Source organism: Bos indicus x Bos taurus, chromosome 9 (genome assembly GCF_003369695.1).
Source record: "Bos indicus x Bos taurus breed Angus x Brahman F1 hybrid chromosome 9, Bos_hybrid_MaternalHap_v2.0, whole genome shotgun sequence".
Taxonomy (NCBI): domain Eukaryota; kingdom Metazoa; phylum Chordata; class Mammalia; order Artiodactyla; family Bovidae; genus Bos; species Bos indicus x Bos taurus.
In genome coordinates this window covers 98,806,030-98,826,511 of record NC_040084.1, presented here as the reverse complement: position 1 = coordinate 98,826,511, position 20,482 = coordinate 98,806,030, and the positions used below count along the sequence as shown (strand labels likewise).

The 20,482-nt window shown below is 39.2% G+C and overlaps 1 protein-coding gene across 1 annotated transcript in view; it reads right to left on the bottom strand.

Moving 5' to 3' along the window:
• The window catches only part of PACRG (parkin coregulated), a 531,079-nt gene that overhangs the window by 234,464 nt on the left and 276,133 nt on the right, over nucleotides 1-20,482 (bottom strand). Inside the window, exon 4 of the mRNA XM_027551999.1 lies at nucleotides 3,766-3,915. Coding sequence (XP_027407800.1) covers nucleotides 3,766-3,915 — 150 coding nt within the window. The remainder of the gene's footprint in view (nucleotides 1-3,765; nucleotides 3,916-20,482) is intronic.

The window sequence follows — 20,482 nt, the reverse complement described above, 5'->3', positions numbered from 1 at the left end:
GCCTGTCCACGCAGGAGACAAAAGAGACGCAGGTTCGATCTTTGGGTCGGGAAGATCCCCTGGATTAGGAAGTGGCAACCCACTCAACTATTCTTGCCTGAAAAATCCATGGACAGAGGAGCCTGGTGGGCTACCGTCCATGGGGTCACAGGGAGTCGGAAAGGACTGAGCAACCGAGCACACACACATAATGTTGTGAGATGGTAATGACTCTCTCGTTTAATCCTCAGTCAAGGCCAGGCCCCACATGAAGGGGCGGCCACGATCTCAATTTGTCGTGCCAACCTCACAGAAAAGACGTTATCAAAGTATTGTGTGCAGATGAAGAAGTTTAAGTTCAGAGAAGTTACACGATCTGCCCAAGGTCACATCTCTTCTGCTCTCAAATGTTACTCTTTATCCCACTCTGCAGTTCACCCACTTGTCTGCTGCATTTTTTTTTAAGCACAGTCTAATTACAAACCCTTGAAAGTGTGTTATTCATAAACAGAAATTCCAGCCACTCTATGTCCTAGAGCAGGCCTGATCTTGTGGGGCTGGGGACGCAGGCTGGCGCTAACAGCGCCACCCGCTCCTCCGGGTTCTGCTTATCCCCACTGGTCCCCTGGGGAGACCGCTGGCCCGGCGGTGCACTGGCAAACTGCTCGGCCCCTCTGACCATTTCACACAAGGTCCAGCTGACATGAAAACAGGACAGAAATTGCAAGAAAAGAGCAGGCAGTCGAATTATGCTAAAGCTTGTGCTTTGAAAGGACACCAGCAGAAGGACAAGGTCACTGTATTTGAAGGAACAGCCCCTTTCGTGCCTTCTTTCAGTCATTTATACTGGGTCTCAGTCTCAAAAACATTTTGCTATAGAACTGGAAAGAAATATATCTTTGAATATGAATTGACCAAGACATCGATTATGCGCAAGTAGGGAAAAAGGAAACAGAAAATGAAATCGCTCGCAGAAACACGGAAATTAAGAATGAAAATTTTTTTCCTAATCGTAATGCTGCAAATTTCTAATCTATTTTTAGGTAAATATATCTGTCACGAAGGACATCTGCTTAAATAAAAATGTATATGTGGTTCTGTGGATATGAATAAAATATAATCATGAAGCAACATTTTTTAAAATGCTATCAAAGCTAAATTGTTTTTAGGCTGAAAATACTGTTATAATTGGGGATCCTGTGATGAGCTTCTACTGGCAGGATTGGAGCTGTGGAAATAGCCACTTTAAAGAATAGTTTTGCGTTTTAGAGACAGAATGCTCCGATTTGGTAATAGGACCCTCCGGAAATACAGCAAACTGCATTCCAGCATCGTACTGACAGGTTTCTAAGAAAAGTAGAAAATGAAGTTGAAGCTAATATTTTTCCCCCTCAAATGTCAGAAAGATATTAACCAGAAAAATAGCTGAATGTCAAATTCCTGGTGCCTCCATTTAGAAATGTTCCAAAATAATTAGCTGTGTGTAGGACCAATTAAGGCTGTGATAGAAACGATAAAATCTCCATTTTGATAAAATCGAAATAGGGGTATATTCCTAAACCCAATCACTTCTTTTGTGAAGCATATGAACATTTATAAGTTAAAGAATTAAATAAGTATTGATAGTATCAATATAACGAGGCAGACACGGGAGCCAACTGGTTTGAACAGTCTAGGGCTCCCAGGAGATTTATCTGTCTTCCTGGCAGCTGTACTTACTCTTTACAGGGTTCCTTGAGGACGAGGAGATTCTAATCACCTTTTGAATATCACTGTTTCTCTTCTTTTATACAAAGACACAGATGATGCTTAGATTCCAGATCCAGGTCCAAGGACCAGGAGGACATTAGCCCATGTGGGGGCAGCCCCTACTCCCACTCCAGCAAGGTGGAAAAGACTCTGGTGCTCCCTTTTCACGACCGCCAAGCACAGAAGGAAGCGCTTACGCAGGAGAAGAGTCACAGTGAAAAACTGGAGACAGTAATGGTCCACATATCACAGGCTCCTGTGAGGGTTACTGAGGAAACATTTGCGAATCACACAACTCAGAAGTGTTGACTATAATTTAGATTTCTGGGAGTGGGTATTCCCTGCTTCTTTCATCTCTGACTTTAGCATTTCTGACTTATCTCTATCTCTTATTTGATGCTGTTAGACAGTAAAAGTATGAATTATGAATCAAGAATACTTAAGCAAGTTTCACAAAGTAGAAATGCTGTAACTAAAACTTTCAGTTTAGATCATAAAAGGTTGAATTACTAACACTCAACTTTTACTTTCCTGAAAGAGTAACCATCTCATCTAAATGTCTACATTAACTCTATAGTTCTTAAATATTTTGCAATGTGTATCAATTCATCCCATTATGAGCATTCTTAAGTTCCTATAACCCTAGCTGAAGTTGTTTTTACTAAACATGCTTAATATTCAACATACAAGTAGGTCCTGCTACTGAAAGATAGCTACAGACTCTGATGAACCCATGATTCCCTGAATAGTCTGCCTGATATAAGGAGACTTTTAACAGTAATTTAGGAATTATATGAAAAATAATGATTCCAAAGGACTTGTTTGTGATGGAAACTGTCATATGTGCAGTTTTTGGTTTGATTTTTTTTTCCTTTCTATACAATAAGCAGATTATATTGCAAAGTTTTCATCCACTGTTCCACTAAATTACTAACTTATTTACAGGGCTGTCAGAAATTAACTTCAAATGTTGACTTACACCGTGCATATGAGAAATACGAGACTTCAAAGTTAGCAACATGAAAGAAAATTAGATTCACATCGTTTCAACAGGTACAAAAAGAAAATCACATTGTCAATGAACAGACGTACATTCGCTGCCTCCCAGGAGGTCAGCACGACTCGCTCATACCTTTGTTCGGGTGAAGCAGATTCACTTGAGTGCACCAGTGCTTTCCAAAGTGTACCGAATGATATTTTTTTTAATAAATGCATCAGCATATATTTTTTAAATCAGTACTTACCATCAGCTAAGTAACTAAGTAACAGTAAGATTATCTGTTTTTCTATTTTTTTTTTTTAAGAAATAGGAGAACGTATTAAAACTCTCCAAACAACCTGTGCCAGATTTTAATAATATTGTTTTTAAAATTCATCCTAAATCAATTAATAAATGGCAGCCCACTCCAGTACTCTTGCCTGGAAAATCTCATGGACAGAGGAGCCTGGTAGGCTACAGTCCATGGGGTTGCAAAGAGTCGGATACGACTGAGTGACTTCACTTTCCCTTTTCAATTTCATGCATTGGAGAAGGAAATGGCAACCCACTCCAGTGTTATTGCCTGGAGAATCCTGGAGACAGGGGAGCCTGGTGGGCTGCCATCTACGGGATCGCACAGAGTCGGACACAACTGAAGTGACTTAGCAGCAGCAGCAGCAGTTAATAAAAAGTAACTTTAAGAGAAAATACCTAAAGGCAGAATTACTGTCAAGAGAAAGGACAAACTCAGAACCTACCAATATATTCAAAGACAGTTAAAAACTTTACAATTTTATTATTGTAAGATTACAGAACTGCTTCAGTGCTTCTGTGCTAAGTAAGCTGTACGTGTGAAGAGTAATAAATGAAATTGTTGATTTGACTATTTCCCTAGGGAGTAGGAGAAGAAGGGGTAGGGGTTATGCTGTTTAGATCTCTAAGTGGATCTTGGTTTATATGCAATAATAAATCCTAAATGTGTTGCTAATTAACTCTACTTCAAAGCACTCCCCCATTTTTAGTGCTTAAAAGACATTATGACTCCTGGGGTAACTCACCATTCTTATTCTTAAAGATGTTCAGGATGGGAAGGATTTGCCGGTAGTAGGGCACCAACGCTTCCCCCACCATCTCAGCTGACACAACCAGATGCTGTAGGACTTTGAGAGTGACGCAGATGACCTGTTGGTTCCGTAGGTTCAAGGCATCTATCCAGTAGGAAAAGAAACAAGCCAGAAAGAGCATTAATTTCTACAGTGTTAGGCTGAAGCAGTTCTGTAGGCCATTTAATTACACTGTACTCTACTGGGGATCGACAACGGGATGAGCCTTGACAATTACAGCTTGGAAAGATGTTTATAGCTCTTAATGCAAGAAACAGGATCTCGTTTGTGTATTATTAATATCTCTTCTCCCAACTTGCACTGATTCCTCATCAGTCCTAAGAAAGCAACTCGTTGTCCTTCAGAGAAGAGGCTGGTGATGGCTGGGTAGCATGAAAGATAAAAGATCAGTTCATATCACCAGAGTTAAGGGACCCCATGAAGGTGGACAGGGGATCAATTTTTATGCAACAGTCCCTTTCAGCTAGCAGTCCATGCTATGCTTAAACCACAGCCATGAAAAAAAAAAAAAAACAACAACACTTGAGGGGGAAGAAGGGACTGGGTACACTGTGTTTGAGTAGAAACTATAGACTGGTTACAAAAATCGAGAATACTGTCGGTAGAAGGGACAGTATTTAGACTCTCAAGAGAGTAGGGAGTGAAAGGAATTGTTTTTTTTTTTTTAATGTTCAGAACTTTAGGAGGATTTAAGAGACCAAAGGAATACAAATGAACAATTTAAAGGCACAGTACAAGAACAATTCTGAAGGCACAGTACAAGCTGTACTGTGGAGACAGGACAGGAGACAGTGAGATGTCTGGCGTCCCCCACGTTGCACAGTCTGGAAACCTGCTCCAGTGCGGAGTGCAGAGGGCCAGGGACCAGGCCGCAGATAACTGGCTGTGTAAACCTGACCAGCTCCCCCATACTTTCTTGGTCCCAGTTTTCTTAACTATAAGAACTTATTATTTACTTTCTTAAATGGCTAAAAATTCCATGATTTAAATAGAAAAGCTATATAAAGCATTTATTAGAGAAGGTGGGCTTCCCAGGTGATGTTAGTGGTAAAGAATCTGCTTGCCAGTGTAAGCGACGCGAGAGACATGGGCTTGATCCCTGACTTGGGAAGATTCCCCTGGAGAGGGAAATGGAAACTCACTCCAGTATTTTTGCCTGAAGAATCCCACGGACGGAGGAGCCTGGTGGACTATAGGCCATAGGGTTGCAATGAGTCCGTCTGAAGTGACTTAGCACGAATTATAGAAGGTCAAAGATGGTGAATGATAAAACGGTCATGCCTGAGACTACTTCAGCACAAAGTTAGAGGCTCTTATTTGCAATATTCTACTTTCTAAAGAGAAGATTGACTATGACCTTAAAAAGTATGTATCGTTTATGGAGGGATAAAAGGAACTAGGCTATCCAAAAGAACACCACCATGGTCAAGGCTCCTGTGAGGCAGTCCTCACCTCATTCCCGAACTTCAGCTCACATTTCCAGGAGCCTGTGTCTTGCTAGCCCCTCAGATCCAGTTTGTTCCAAAGATAAGCTTCCCCCCCTCAAACTTTTATCTTTTTCTTATTTACCCCATGTTGATACAGCCAGGTTCCTAGCTGCTCAGGGCCAAGATCTCTTTCTCATCCTTTGCATCCTTCGTGTTACGAAGTCATCTTATTATTACTTTCTTTTTGAGGTGGCTCTTGAATCTGTGTCCTCCTCCCACCCTCCCCTTCACTCATCCGGTCCTGGGGCTCCATCCTCACCACCTCTTCTGGTTCTGGCCCTGGGAACTCCTCCACTGGAGCACCGCCATGCCCTCCTAACCTCCCTGCCTTCTTTCTGTCTTTCTCCACTCCCTCAACCTGTCTTTTCACACTGCTGCTGAATTAACCTTCTCAGTGCATAATCGATGATCTTGCCACCTGTTCAAAGACTTCAGAGTCTCCCCCACACCATATCCTAAAAAATAATAATAAAGTACTGGTATAAACTGGTTAGGCACAAAGGTGCCTCTTAGGGTAAGTTGGAACCAAATTAAATTCTCTATTAAAAATCCAAGAATATAAGGTATCACTTATACTGGTTTCACAGTTATTCCCTATGAAATCACTAGGCAGTTTTTTAGAATAAACTGTGGTCAGCCTCATCCCCTCTAACAACAAAATGGGGGTTGAGGTCTGAAACCACCGCAGGGCAGCCTCACAACCCGTGATCCAGTTCAGACTACATTCTTGTTTGGTTTGAAAGTAAACACGAATGCAATGAATAGGGATGGCTTGACTTTTAACTCAGAGAACCAAGTTAAATATAACTATGGAATTTGGTTGCATGATGGCTCATCATTACAGCACTTAGACACACTGCAGACCATACCATATCTTTTGAAAAACAACCAAAAATAGAATGCTATAATTTAGCCTAAAAGCTGTAATAATGAGACACTCAAGAGTGGCACCTCAGAGAACCACGGGAAGTTGGAGAGGGAGGTCAGGAAGAGTGTCCCGTAGTAGTGGGATCCTTTTTTTCTGTCTTATCCAAGTGAAAAGTTGCTTTGTCTATTTAGGAAGCCAGAGGTCATCGATCCCTACCGACTAACTCAGCTTCATTTTACAGAAGAGAACTGGGAGCCCTCAGAAACATCATTCTGAATATTATGGGCAGTGGATATTGCTTCAGAAAGTTTCCTAATGAAGTTCAACATGTCTAGGGTTCAGTATGGTACAGATCTCTGTTCATATACTAGTAATTAACAGGTATTGGATACCTCTATATACCAGTAATTAAACTGAGTGTACTTTATATATATTAGTTTACTTAATCCTCACTCATGAAATATTTATTGAGAATGCATTATGTACCAGTCATTATTTTTGGAATTAGAGATACAGAAGTGATCAAGGCAGAGTACTCAGCCCGTTTGAGCTGGTAATACAGTAAGTAAGGAGATACTGGACAAATCCTGCAAGTATACTGAGATTTCATAAGAAGGATATGGTATTGAAACAGCAAATCAAAATGGGCTTTCAGCTCAGTCTAGACAGTAGGGAAGGCTCCTGGACACAGGTGAAGACCTAAGGGATGAGTAGATGTACTTCCGTGAAGGAGAGGGAAAGGCATGTAGATTCCCTCCTTTTGGATAAAGGACTTCTTTCATAAGGTCGACTCCAGCCCATAGGGATAAAGTTCTAGTTAGCAATGTGGGAACAAAGCCCAAGATAGCAAAGAAATAGTCTTCCAAATGGTTTTTATCATTGTGTATATGTTTTTCTTGGGATCATCAAGGGATGGTGGGAAGAAGTATGTGAGTATATGTAGCTGTACACAAAAGGAGTGAGGCTGTAGTACTTTCCCGCAAGTTACAAGATTCCTAGGTCTCATCTTGTCTTACTAATCAAATCGAATCAGATGCCTAAAATCCCAGGTTTCTGCCTTTTCTCTCTATTCATCCCTCTATCCCACTCTGCTCCTTAAAAAGGACTCATGGACACATTCAGCTAAATATTTAATTACATTTATTACATATAAGTTTATCTCTATATATATAACTAATTGATCACTTGGGGATAAATTAGTAATCTCTCTGACCATGGATATGTAACAATAGCTATTAGGAAAAGATATTTTATCTCATTGCAACCCCAACTGAATTAACATGATTGTGATAACTGTCAATGAATTGATAATGACTCACAATAAAATGCCTGAAATGTTACTCTTAATGGCATCTAAAATGGAACAGTGAGTCATCCTAAATGACCAGGTAATGGCTCTAAAACTTCTGCAGGAGCTGTGAAATAGAGCCAGGGTACGAAGCTTCCAGTGGTAAAGAATCTGCCTGCCAATGCAGGAGACGTCACAGACATGGGTTTGACCCGTGGGTCAGGAAGATCCCTTGGCGGAGGGCACAGCAACCCACTCCAGTGTTTTTGCCTGGAGAATCCCATGGACAGAGGAGCCTGGCGGGCTACAGTCCACGGGGTCACAAAGATTCGGAAATGACTGAGAAACTGAACCCACGCGAATGCACTATAAAGCCCCTTAACTCCACCCAAGAGATTTTCTTTTTTTTTAATATTGTCCATTCCCATGTCAGTTCCTCTATTTCTCTTCCTCATTCTCATGAAATTAAGAAATACCATTAAATTGGAAGTCTTTTTGTTCTTACTGTCCCAATAGAATTAAATTAAAAAAAAAGGTTTCTTTGGAAACAAAGGTCTTTTCTTTTGAAAAAGTATGTTAACAGATATAAAGAGACTATGATTCTGTAGCTTGAAAGAGAAGAAATGTGTTTATTTTTGTGTTGATGGGTCTGAAAGCAATTGTCAAGATGTAAGCGAGGACTTTGAACTCGAGATTTAAGGTTTTGAAAAGGGTCTAGCATGAGAAATCGACTGACATTATAGATCAACCAGGAGAACCTTTATATTCAGAAAATTGGATTTCTATTGTACCGTTTACTGCTTTCAAGTATAATCAACAAGACAGAGCTTCCAGATATATGGAAATTGTTGAAGAATAAGGGAAAAATAATTTAAAGTCAAAGTGGTAAAACGTATTCATCTTAGATGGTTATAAGTTACATGTATGATTTTCTCAAGCATAAAACCCATTATTGCTATGACTTTTTTGCAAGGTGAGAACATTTTCTACTATTAGATATGATTCACTACTGCAGATCAGATAGAAATATTTCTATTTCTTTTAAAATTGGATACACCACACAAAATGCAAAAGCAGACAACAAATTCTAAAAAATCTTTTTGACATATGGGATAAATGTTACTATCCTTGATATACAAATAGCTATCACAAACCAAGAAAAGATTGAACTTGTTAATTTAAAAAATGGGCAAATAATATGAATAGATAATATACAAATTAATAAACAAAAGAGAACAATTATTATTATAAAACTTTCAACTTCATTGATAATCAAATGAACGGAAACACTTCTCTATAATTTTGAGTATCATATTAACAAAAAGGCTTTGGAAATTTAATACTCAGTGTGGAAGTAGGCCTGGGAAAAGAGGCCTCTCCTAACACCATATTGTAAACCATTACAAACTTGCTATAGCAACATGCATGGGCACTCGACCCGGCACTTTCACTTCTGGGCATTTAATTGAAGGAAGGATGAAGCTGTGCAGAAAGAGTTATAGGAAAGCATGTTATCGATACTATTAATTATTATGAGAGGCAAACTAAATGTTTTCAAAATACTGATCTAAGCAAATTCTAGTATATCTGTAAAATGGAACATTATAAACTTATTAAAGTCATCTGTAATAGAAAATATTTGAAAAATAGGAAACTGTTTATAAGATACAGTTGAGTAAAGTCATCTGTAATAGAAAATATTTGAAAAATGAGAAAATGTTTATAAGATACAGTTGAGTAAAAAGGTTATAAAGTGTATTTTCACCATGGTCTTATTTTGAAAATAGAATGTAAACACAGTAAAATATGGGGATTTATAAGCTCAGATACAGACAATAGAGACCTATCTTGTCTATGGGCATATGTAGACACTGGACTTTATTGCATTTAAAAATACTCTTTTTTACACTACTTTTTTTTTAAAATTAACATAATTTGCATACTTACCTAAAATATTATTCTTCATGATCATAATTTATGTTTTAATGTAGCAGAACTCTAGCCCTGTCTCCTTGTTCTTTCTCAATATTTTCTTGATTGTTCTTTTTTAAAAATTGTGGGTTTTTTTTAATGCCAAAAATATTTTGTATTGAGGTATAGCCGATTAACAATGTTGTGGTAGCTTCAGGTGAACTGAATGAAGGGACTTAGCCATACTTGTACATGTATCCATTCTCCTCCAAAACCCCCTCCAGATCCAGGCTGGCACATAACGTTGAGTTGAGTTCCCTATGCTATACAGTAGGTTTTTGTTGGCATCTACATTTTGAGATGAAATTTAGAATAATTTGATATGGTTAAAAAGTATGTTTGGCACTTTGATAAAAATTTCCAACAAATGTAGAGAACACGTAGCCAGAAATGGCCATCTTTCCATTCGGGAACATGTGTTTCTTCACCTGTTCCTATTTTTCTTTCATTAATCTCCTCAGAAAAGCTTTAGAATACTTTTCATGTAGATTCCGTGTACTTTTGTTCGGTTTGAAAGTAAAAGTGAAAGTCGCTCAGTCGTGTCTGACTCTTTATGATCCCATGAACTGTACAGTCCATAGAATTCTCCAGGCCAGAATACTGGAGTAGGTAGCCTTTCCCTTCTCCAGGGGATCTTCCCGACCCAGGAATTGAACCAGAGTCTCCTGCATTGCAGGCGGATTCTTTACCAGCTGAGCCACAAGGGAAGCTCTTTGTTAGGTTTACTAGTGTTTGAATCATTCTTATTTTGATATCTTAATGTATTTTAATTTTACTGTGTAGAATATATATATATATAATATAAAGTGTTATTTAACTATTTTTAAGTATACAATTCAGTGGCATTAGTTATCTTCACAATATTGTACAATTATCACCACTATTTCCAAATTTTTAATCACCTGAAACAGAAACTCTATACCTCTTAAAAAAAAAAAAAAAATCCCTCTCCACTCACTTCTCCTTGAGCCTCTGGTAAGCTCTCATCTACTTTCTGTCTTTATGATTTTTCTATTATAGATATCCTAAAGTATTTTATGTATTATTTTTCCTAATTTTGAAATATTTAATTAATAATTACATTGCTGGGACCAATATCATATTAGTTGAATTAAACTGAAACGAATATAAATTTTGCTAGTCAAGGAGCAGTAAACATATCCATTTTTAATTTTCAGAATATAATGAATTCAAAATATGCTTTCAAACCAAATTTAGGTTTTAAAATTAAAGAAATTACTCTCTTTCCAAAACAGAACTCATCTGCTATCCAAGCAAATATCATGTGGCCTGAGTTCTCAATTAAAGCATCAGAGAATTAGCTTAGCTATTTTATGGAGTAAGTCTATTAAAAGCATTACCATTTTTCTGAAAGTCATTGTTTTCCAATAAGTGTTATAAGAAAAGCATCATTTTTTTCCTCTAATCTCATATAGAAAGGATTATTTTATGCAAAATTCAGATTTTCCATCAAAGCTTTGTTATTACAAATGGGTAACTTTTCCCCTTGTTTGATAGATAAGATTATATTCTTTCCTGGTGGCTCAGATGGTAAAGAGTCCACCTGCAATGTAAGAGACCCAGGTTCAATCCCTAGGTTGAGAAGATCCCCTGGAGAAGGGAATGGCTACCCACTCCAGTAATTCTTGCCTAGAGAATTCTATGGACAGAGGAGCCTGGAGGGGTCACCTAAAGTCAGACACGACTGAGTGACAGTTTGATTTTTTTCACTTTTCAGGACCATAGAATACAACTCAGTATTTGGTGACAGTGTTTGGCCTTTCTTTCCACTAAACACTTAGTTTTAAAGATAGATACACAATTGATATAATTTGCTGAAATAAATGAGACCACCAGTTACCAAGGTGGTCTCCACATTACAGTCAGTAGCATGACCTATTTAGTACTCACAGCTTTCTAGACCCAGAGGAACCTGAAGAACAATGTCATTCAAGACTGTTCTCTAATCCTCCTGCAAGCAAGCCTGGGCCTGTTTGCTCTCACACAGTATTTGTCTGAAGTCTCTAACAGTATTTGAGATAAACTTATCAGCACTGTCCTTTGTTAAAAAGCAGAGGAGGATCTGTTTCTTTGGAGTGGCCTGCTCCCCTGTCCCATACTGCCGACTCAGTGCAGCTTGAAGGAATGGGTGACAGGTGGAATGACAACCAGATGAAGGAGTTGGCCGGTCTTGGGACCATTCTTAGAGTAAAACCAAGTGACAGTCTGCTGTGACAAGCAGGCATTGCTGCTAAGAATTAGGGTTATGTTTCTTCCTTTGGTTGAGAAAAGGTGTCTAAGTCTGAACTAGCTTTAAGATAACAGAAGTAGCAGTCTGTGAAGACAGGTAGAGTGCACTCGGGCTATTCACAAAACGAGAAAGTTGCAAGCTGTGCTACAAAACAGAAGATAAGGAAATACACTACTTTCCACAAAGGAGCTGCCTTGTCCTCCTCAAAGAAGAAATGCTTCCCTGGTGGCTCAGACGGTAAAGTGTCTGTCTGCAATGCAAGAGACCCACGTTTGATCCCTGGGTTAGGAAGATCCCCTGGAGAAGGAAATGGCAGCCAGTACTCCAGTACTCTTGCCTGGAGAATCTGATGGATAGAGGAGCCTGGTAGGCTACAGTCCATGGGGTCGCAAAGAGTCGGACACGACTGAGTGACTTCACTTTAAGCTTGACATCAATATCTGGTACAATTCTAGGACTAATTATTACTATTTAAGCAAGTGATCTGAGAGCTTCCAGGAATACAGCGTGGTTACTAGGAGCCAGTGTGAGCTCTCTGGAATGTCAGGCCAAGCTTATCTCATGTGTTCTAACAAGTTCATTCACAAAAGAGATTATAGAAGACTATATTGCAGGGCATCTGGCAAGAATTCTCTTGAAGGCAAGATACAGAAATGGTCGAAGAATTAAGCACTTTCTTTTTTCCTTATGTTGTGAATAACTGAATTTAAGCAATATGCTCTGATGGTTTAGTATCAACCTGCATTGTCTCTACTGGAATACTTGATCAAGTCCAATTTCCATCCAACATTTTGATTGTAACTTGGATGAAAGTTACAAAATCCAAATCTATTAATTTTTTGATGACCCAGAGTTAGGAAGTCTGTAGAGACATGCCATGGAGGAACACCAAGGAGGTAAAAATAATACTTTACTATTATTACCAACTTGATTTGGCACTGTGCTAAACCTCCAACCTGTATGATCTGTGAATCCTTACCAAATGCTTGGGAAGCCTTTTTTCCCAAACCCCTGGGAAAGGTGAAATAATTAATTTATCAAAACCACATAGCTAGTTAATGGCCAGCTGGGGTCTGGTTTGCATGAGCCCAAAGCCTGTGCTTATTGTGGTTAGACTCCACTTCTTAGCATCCCACCAAATCCTGATGGATAACAGCCCCAGACTTGGAGCCTGCTCAGGAGAGATGTTCAGAGCTGCTCAGCAAACACAGGCTCTAGCACAGACTTTGAGCAATCAGACTAGACACCTGCTGGGACCTGAGCTTAAGTGTTTGTTCTTGGTGAACAAATCATCCTGATGCAGGTGGGTTTCCTGGCATTTTTTGAAAAAATAAAATACAAAAACATAAAAAACAAGCAACACTCTGCAGTAGTGCGGTTCCCTGGCTAAAGCTCAGCTCTCCTGTGGAAAGATGAAGATAACGATGTGAGGTTTTATCCTGTGTACCCAAAATCTGTCGCCACAGTCCAGTAGAGAATGATGCTGATGGTGATGATAAGGACAACCCTAATGTTTATCACATACGACAGCCTCTGCTAAGAGCTTAAAATGTACTTTCTCAATCACTAAACTAATCAGTTTTATAAATTCAGCCTCCAAGTGGTGAACTTGTCTGACAGCTGGTATGTATGTGGCAGAATCAGAGTGCTGACCGGGGAGTCTGACTTCAGAGTCCTTGCTCTCCCCTGCGCAGGAGGAGCGACAGTGTGTGTGTGTTCGAGAATGGGAAGGGACTGCCACATGCAGTAGATGCAGTTTGAAATGAAGTGAGGCTATTTTTAGCTCTTTCCTTCATTCTATTGTGACCTTCTGGCATGGACAGCTATAATCTCCATTCCCATCATTTTTATTTTGGGTCATTCTGAGTCTTCTTCTCTATTCATGTAGGGATAGACCTGGTTTTTATTTGCCCTCATGGGTCTGGAAGGAATTTTTCTTCTGGCAAGTGAGCAGGTAACTATTTAAATGCTTCTGAGAATATCTAACCTCTGCCTGAGACTACAAACACCTTGCATCCACTCCCACATTATTTACGTTGTGGGACTTCACACAGAGGGACACCGGGTTTTACATCATGATGCCCTTTAATGGAGAATTAAAGGCAGTGAGCCAACTGACAGACTAAGTGTGAGAGAAACGGACAGAGAGGAAGGGCAGTGAGTACCATCCTCCAGGTAGCTGGACTTCACAGCCCCACCTGGCCATGACGACGCATGCTCAACATGACACGTCACTCAGGAAGAGCCTGCTTATCACGTTACCTGGGCCTTTCTATGCAACTTCCACTAGTGACCACAACAACTATTTAGGGGGCTGCATCAGTTCCCTTGTCCTGGAGATGAAAACTAATCTCCTGAACCAGATGGACCAGTCTGTACAAAACGGTGGAGCCAGCACTAGAACCCAGAAGCCAGGTCCACATTCTCCAGCACCACGCCAATCTCCAGAGACCACAGAGGAACATGGTCTTTAGTACCACCTACTGAAGCTCCCTCAGAAAATGGGGGATTCCAGATTCCACGGCCCTCAATAGCCAGGAATTCCCATTTGGGAGCATCAGTTTGCTCAGTCGGACACGACTGAGCGACTTCCCTTTCACTTTTCACTTTCATGCATTGGAGAAGGAAATGGCAACCCACTCCAGTGCTGGAGAATCCCAGGGACAAGGGAGCCTGGTGGGCTGCCGTCTATGGGGTCGCACAGAGTCGGACATGACTGAAGCGACTTAGCAGCAGCAGCAGCAGATACTTGGGGTGCAAGAGATGTTTCTGCCATAGAACTCATGGTCTTCTGAGAAGCTAACCTTTTCACTTCCACTAAGCTGTACTGTGCATAGGTTACATGGCACATGTAACTGAGTCAGTTAGTCGAGTCCGTGTGTCCACTCCCCTTGACCACAGTTCTAAGCTGGGCATGTGCCCTGAGCTGGTGCAGTCACAGTGCATCTTTGACTTTTATTCTTTCTGGAAATTAAGGGACAGTGACACTTGTTCTTTCCCACTGGTATAAATAAGTAAGTGTGTAGTCTCAGGATCTACTCAGAGCATCCTGAGGCCAAAAATGAGCCAGCTTTAAGATGACCATGGATGAAAAAGAGCAAGAGTGACCCTGGCAAGCCACCACATTAAACCAGCCCTGAGGTGAGACCCAGGATTGTCCAGTCAGTTCAGTCGCTCAGTCGTGTCTGACTCTGCAACCCCATGGACTGCAGCACGCCAGGCCTCCCTGTCCACCAGCTCCCGGAGTGTGCCCAAACTCATGTCCATTGAGTCGGTGATGCCATCCAACCATCTCATCCTCTGCCGTCCCCTTCTCCTCCTGCCCTCAATCTTTCCCAGCATCAGGGTCTTTTCAAATGAGTCAGTTCTTTGCATCAGGTGGCCAAAGGATAGTTCAGCTTTGTGAATTTATTAAGCAAACCTGATTCTTTATGATAATTTGAATTCATTTTCTTTTTTGTGTCTTGTAACCAAAACAATCGTATGTAATACACCCTTTTTTCATTTTTTTAGAACAAATTATTTAGAACAAAGTATTTTCTTCTTAAATTAAAAAATTACATTTTATCATTTTAAAAATAATTCACCCATAAAATTTCAAGAGATATAAGTAAAATTATTAGATCATAAAAATAGTGCATTTCCATTGGACTTGCTTTCTGATTAAATAGAATTCTCAAAATAACTTTTGTATTGTGATCTCATATTTTATCTTTCCTTGGTATATTTTTTCCCAATGAGCATTCTTTAAAAAGGCCAATTTTGCTTTTGAAAATGTTATTGTTTAAATTGCTTCAGCTGTGTCTGGGCATGTTTGTCCTTTATAGCTGGGTGACCTCAACTCATTAGAGCTCTCCTAATGAGGCCACTGTTTAGTGTCCTGTCTGTTTGTAGATCGCTGATATTTCTGTAATTCTTTAGCAGCCAGGTCACCTTGCCTCCTAGCGCACCATCTCGCAAATGTATGTTAGTGCTCACAAATGGAAGGCATCACATAAAACAATGTGGATAAATAAACAACTACCCTCACTACTTAAATAATTCCTCTAAGAAGTGGAAAGCACTGTATCATTATACGCTTCACTTGTTGTTTCATATTAAGGATTCTTATGAGGTGGTTTTTATATAATATGCAGGACAATGGCAAGCCTAAATGGTCACTTCATGTTTTTGACTATGACACCTATACAAATTTCAGTATGAACAGCAGGTATGTACCTGATTAATTTTGAAAATATTGATATTTTGATGCATCTACTGTGTACTAGACAGTGCATTTGACGACGTGAAAGTCAAAGTGTTAGTTGGTCAGTTGTGTCCGACTCCTTGCCACCCCATGAACTGGAGCCTTCCAGGCTCATCTGTCCATGGAATTCTCCAGGCAAGAATTCTGCAGTGGGTTGCCATTTCCTTCTCCAGGGGATCTTCCCAAATCAGGGATCGAACCCATGTCTCCTATGTCTCCTGCATTGGCAAGCAGGTTTTTACCATCTGAGTGGGTATATATTACTTTCTAATGTTATACCCTAAATGACACAGAGAGAAAGATACAAAGCTCTGTAGGAACAGGAGGGGAGGGTGTGGAGAAGACTAGAGTTGGGGGTAGGGAGAGAGAGAAGAATCAAAAGAAGGTCTCAAGACAATTCCTATTGGAAGTGGGTTTTGAAGGTTGCTTTAGGGCTTCGCTGGTGTCTCAAATAAAGAATCCACCTGCAATGCAGAAGACCCAGGTTCTCCTGGGTCAGACCGGGAGGATCTCCTGGAGAAGGGAATGGTTACCCACCTCAGTATTCTTGCCTGGAGGCTACAGTCCATGGGATCGCAAAGACTTGGACACAACCGAGTGACTAACACTCACACTTTAGGCATTTGTTAGTGTGTGAGAATGGGCGGTCTTCCAAAGTGAGCAAAGACACACAATTAGAAAAGCACAAGACAAGTTCTATAGCACAATCAGTTTGGCTAGAGAATGGGGTGCATGAAGGGAAACAGAAAGAAACTAAGTCAAGACCATAATACACAGCCAGATACCTAACAGGAACCCTTGACTGTCATGCCAAAGAATGGCAAGTAGGCAGAAGCCGGATGGGAGTCCGTCCCTGCAAGACGAAAGTGTGCCAGGTAAGACTGGTGAGCTGAAAGGTTTTTTCTCTCTAAAAACTAAGGTGTGTGTCCTGAGGCAGAAGGAAACAGAAGGTACACTTAATTGAGGTTTCAGAAAACAGAATTTTGGGCTGGCAGAGCATGAAAAAAAAAAATTAGGGGAGGGAATTCTGGAAGATAGAGACCTACAGATGAAGTAAACAAAAAAATCTGCATGGAAATTCTGCCTGAGCTGATCTCTAAGGATAACACACCTGAGAGAGATCCCAGTAGGCATGGAAACTGAGCAGAAGTTGGAAGATAAAAGAACTGAAGACGAGAGAACTTAGCCGGCTGTTCACCACAGGGGAGACGAAGTTTAGAGTCTGTGTTTAGCAGGTTAACTGTCCGTTAGAATTAGAACTGACACTCTTTAAAGGAAACAGAGTCCAGAGTCTCCGTAATTTACTAGTCACAATGTCCATGGTAGAATTACAACATTCTGGCCTCTAAGCAACTGTAGTGAAGAGAACACCTCCATCACCACCAGCCTGCAGTAGGCGGGCCGCAGATGTGAGAAACAGAACTTTAAGTCACTTACTGTTCTAAGCTTTTGATTTTGGAGACTGGTTGTTATTTCCACATAACCTAGCCTGCTCTGATTGAAAAAAAATTAAAGATTCCCTCTATCATATTAAGAGAATTCCCTTCTGTTCTTCAGTTCAGTTCAGTCGCTCAGTCGTGTCTGACTCTTTGCGACCCCATGAATCGCAGCATGCCAGGCCTTCCTGTCCATCACCAACTCCCGGAGTTCACCCAGACTCACGTCCATCGAGTCGGTGATGCCATCCAGCCATCTCATCCTCTGTCGTCCCCTTCTCCTCCTGCCCCCAATCCCTCCCAGCATCAGAGTCTTTTCCAATGAGTCAACTCTTCGCATGAGGTGGCCAAAGAATTGGAGTTTCAGCCTCAGCGTCAGTCCTTCCAATGAACACCCAGGACTGGTCTCCTTTAGGATGGACTGGTTGGATCGCCTTCTATTCTTAGTTTGTTTTAAAAATAGAAATGGGTGTTGAATTTTATCAAGTGCTTTTTACCATCATTTGAGATGCTTGATTTTTACCCTTTAATACACAAATATAAATGCCATTAACTGATTCTACCAATGTCAAGCCAATCTTATCTTTCTGAAATAAAACCAAGTTTGCCATGAGATACTAATCATTTTTATATATCAATCGATTCAGTTTGCTAGTAATTTTGTTGAGAAAATTTTCATTAATATTTATGAATGAGATTGTCATGGAAGATTCCTTCTTGTAATTTCTTGTAATGTCCTTGTTGGTAGAAAGTTATGTTGCATCATAAAAGGATACAGAATCTAAATTCTCTATTTTCATCATCTGGGAAAATTTGAGGAAGATTTAAACTATTTTTTCATTAAGTCTTTGGCACAACTAACCAAGCCTTTTATTATCTTTGTATGAGGAATTTTAATTACAAATTTAATTTCTTCACTTGATATACTACCCTATGTACTTTAACTTATTTTTTATTTTTCTAGTGTCAGTTTTGGTAAGTTACATATTCCAAAAACTTAACCATTTAATTGAAATTTCAAAGTTTTAGGGATAAAGTTGTTTATAATCTACTATCAAGATATCCTATCAATGTCTGTAGGACCTAAATAACATTCCCTTTTTCATTTCTGACATTGGCTATTTTTGCCTTTTTTTTTCACTTTTTTATTTATTAACTTTTACAAGTGTTTATCAATTGTATAAATCATGTCAAGAAACCAATCAATGTTTAGTTTTAATGCTCTCACTTACATGACTGTATCTTATTTTTATTTTACTGTGCTTTTATACTAATAATTTATTCTTCCTTTGAATTTCTTTTACTGTTCTCCCTGTCATTTATTGAGAGGGATACTTAATTTACTATTTTCCTTGTTTTTCTTTTTTTATAACATGTTTAAAGCTACATATTTCTTTCTAATCCTATTTTACTATCTCATATGTGTTAAATATTTTAATATATTTTTTGTAATATTTTAATGTAATAATTTTGTATGTTTTTAATATGTAATTTATGTGATATTTTCATCATTATGCAGTTAGAATACTTAATAATTTCATTAGAATTTCTTATCTGACTCACTGGGTATGTAAAAGTACATGTCAATTTCAAAATATATGGGAATGTTTTAGTCATTGCTTTAAAAAAAAGGATCTCTACCATAAATTGCATTTTGGTTATATAACATCCTTCATATGCTTTCCATGCTTTGCTATTTCTTGAGATTTGTTTTATAGCATAGGATATGGCTAGTTTTTATAACTATTCTCTACGTGTCCAAAAAATGTCAGTTGTGGTGGATGCGGCACTGAGCTTTGTGAAGAAGAGAAGACGCTCAGGAGATCCAGATGGGATTCAACTCCTCAGGTCTACCATTTTGCAACTGTATGACATGGACATTTTTCTTCAATTTCACATGCCTCAGTTTTGTCACCTGTGAAGTGAGGTTTATAGTAGCTAGACTGAATAATATGGTTTGAATCCTATCCAGAAAAACCAAGTGCATTGAAGATGTGGTGTATACATACATGATCGAATATTATTCAGCCATAAAACTAATACAGTTCTGACATTTGCCAAAACATGAATGGACCTAGAGGATATTATGCTTAAATAAACAGGTCAGAGATAGACATGTACTGTATGTTATCAGTTGTCCATGGAATCTAAAAATAAAACAGAAGTGTGAACATAACAGAGTGGAAACAAACTCACAGATAAAGAGAACAAACCAGTGGTTAATAGTGGGGAGAAGGGAGGCGGAGGGGTAAGACAGGTGTGTTGTATTCAGAGAGACAGAGTACATGTATAAAATAAATAAGCTACAAGGATATGCTGTACAGCATAGGGAATAAAGCTACTATTTTGTAACAACTTGAAGAGGAGTATAACCTGTAAAAATATTGAATCACTATGCTTATATCTGAAACCAAGATAAAATTGTGAATCAGCTATAATTCAATACAAAATTTAAAATGTATAAACCTAAACTTAAATAGGGCTTCCCTGGTGGCTCAGCTGGTAAAGAATCCAGCCTGCAATATGGCAGACCTGAGTTCAATCCCTGGGTTTGGAAGATCCACTGCGTTGGGAAGTTAAATAGAAATAAGGTGAGACTTTAAAAAATAACATAAAACATAAAATACAGAAACCACTGGCTGACAGTAAATTAGAGAGAAAATATAAATGAATACCGTTATCCCCATTTTATAGATGAGGCAACAGTGTTACATGGAGGAAAGCAACTCGCCTCAGCTCATGTGGCAATATGTGGCAGGTTTATAAGCTGGGCAGTCTGATTACACAGAAGCTAGTCACAACTAGTACACCATCCTGTTGATCTATATCCAGGAGTGGGAAAGTCATAAAAGCTAGCAAAAAGGAAGATAATTGGTAACTGAATGAGGGGGAAAAGGATATAATGAGTTAGGAAGGAAAAAAAATACACAGACACCCAAATCCTACAAATCTGTAGTAAATATTCATGGAGAAATAAAAGAGTGGGCATAATGTACTGATAAAAGAAGGGAACAAAATACTATTTAAAAAAAATGAGAATAAGGTAAAATTAGATAATTAACACATTATTCAATCATAGTTCTGGGAGATACAGTCAAGGAAAT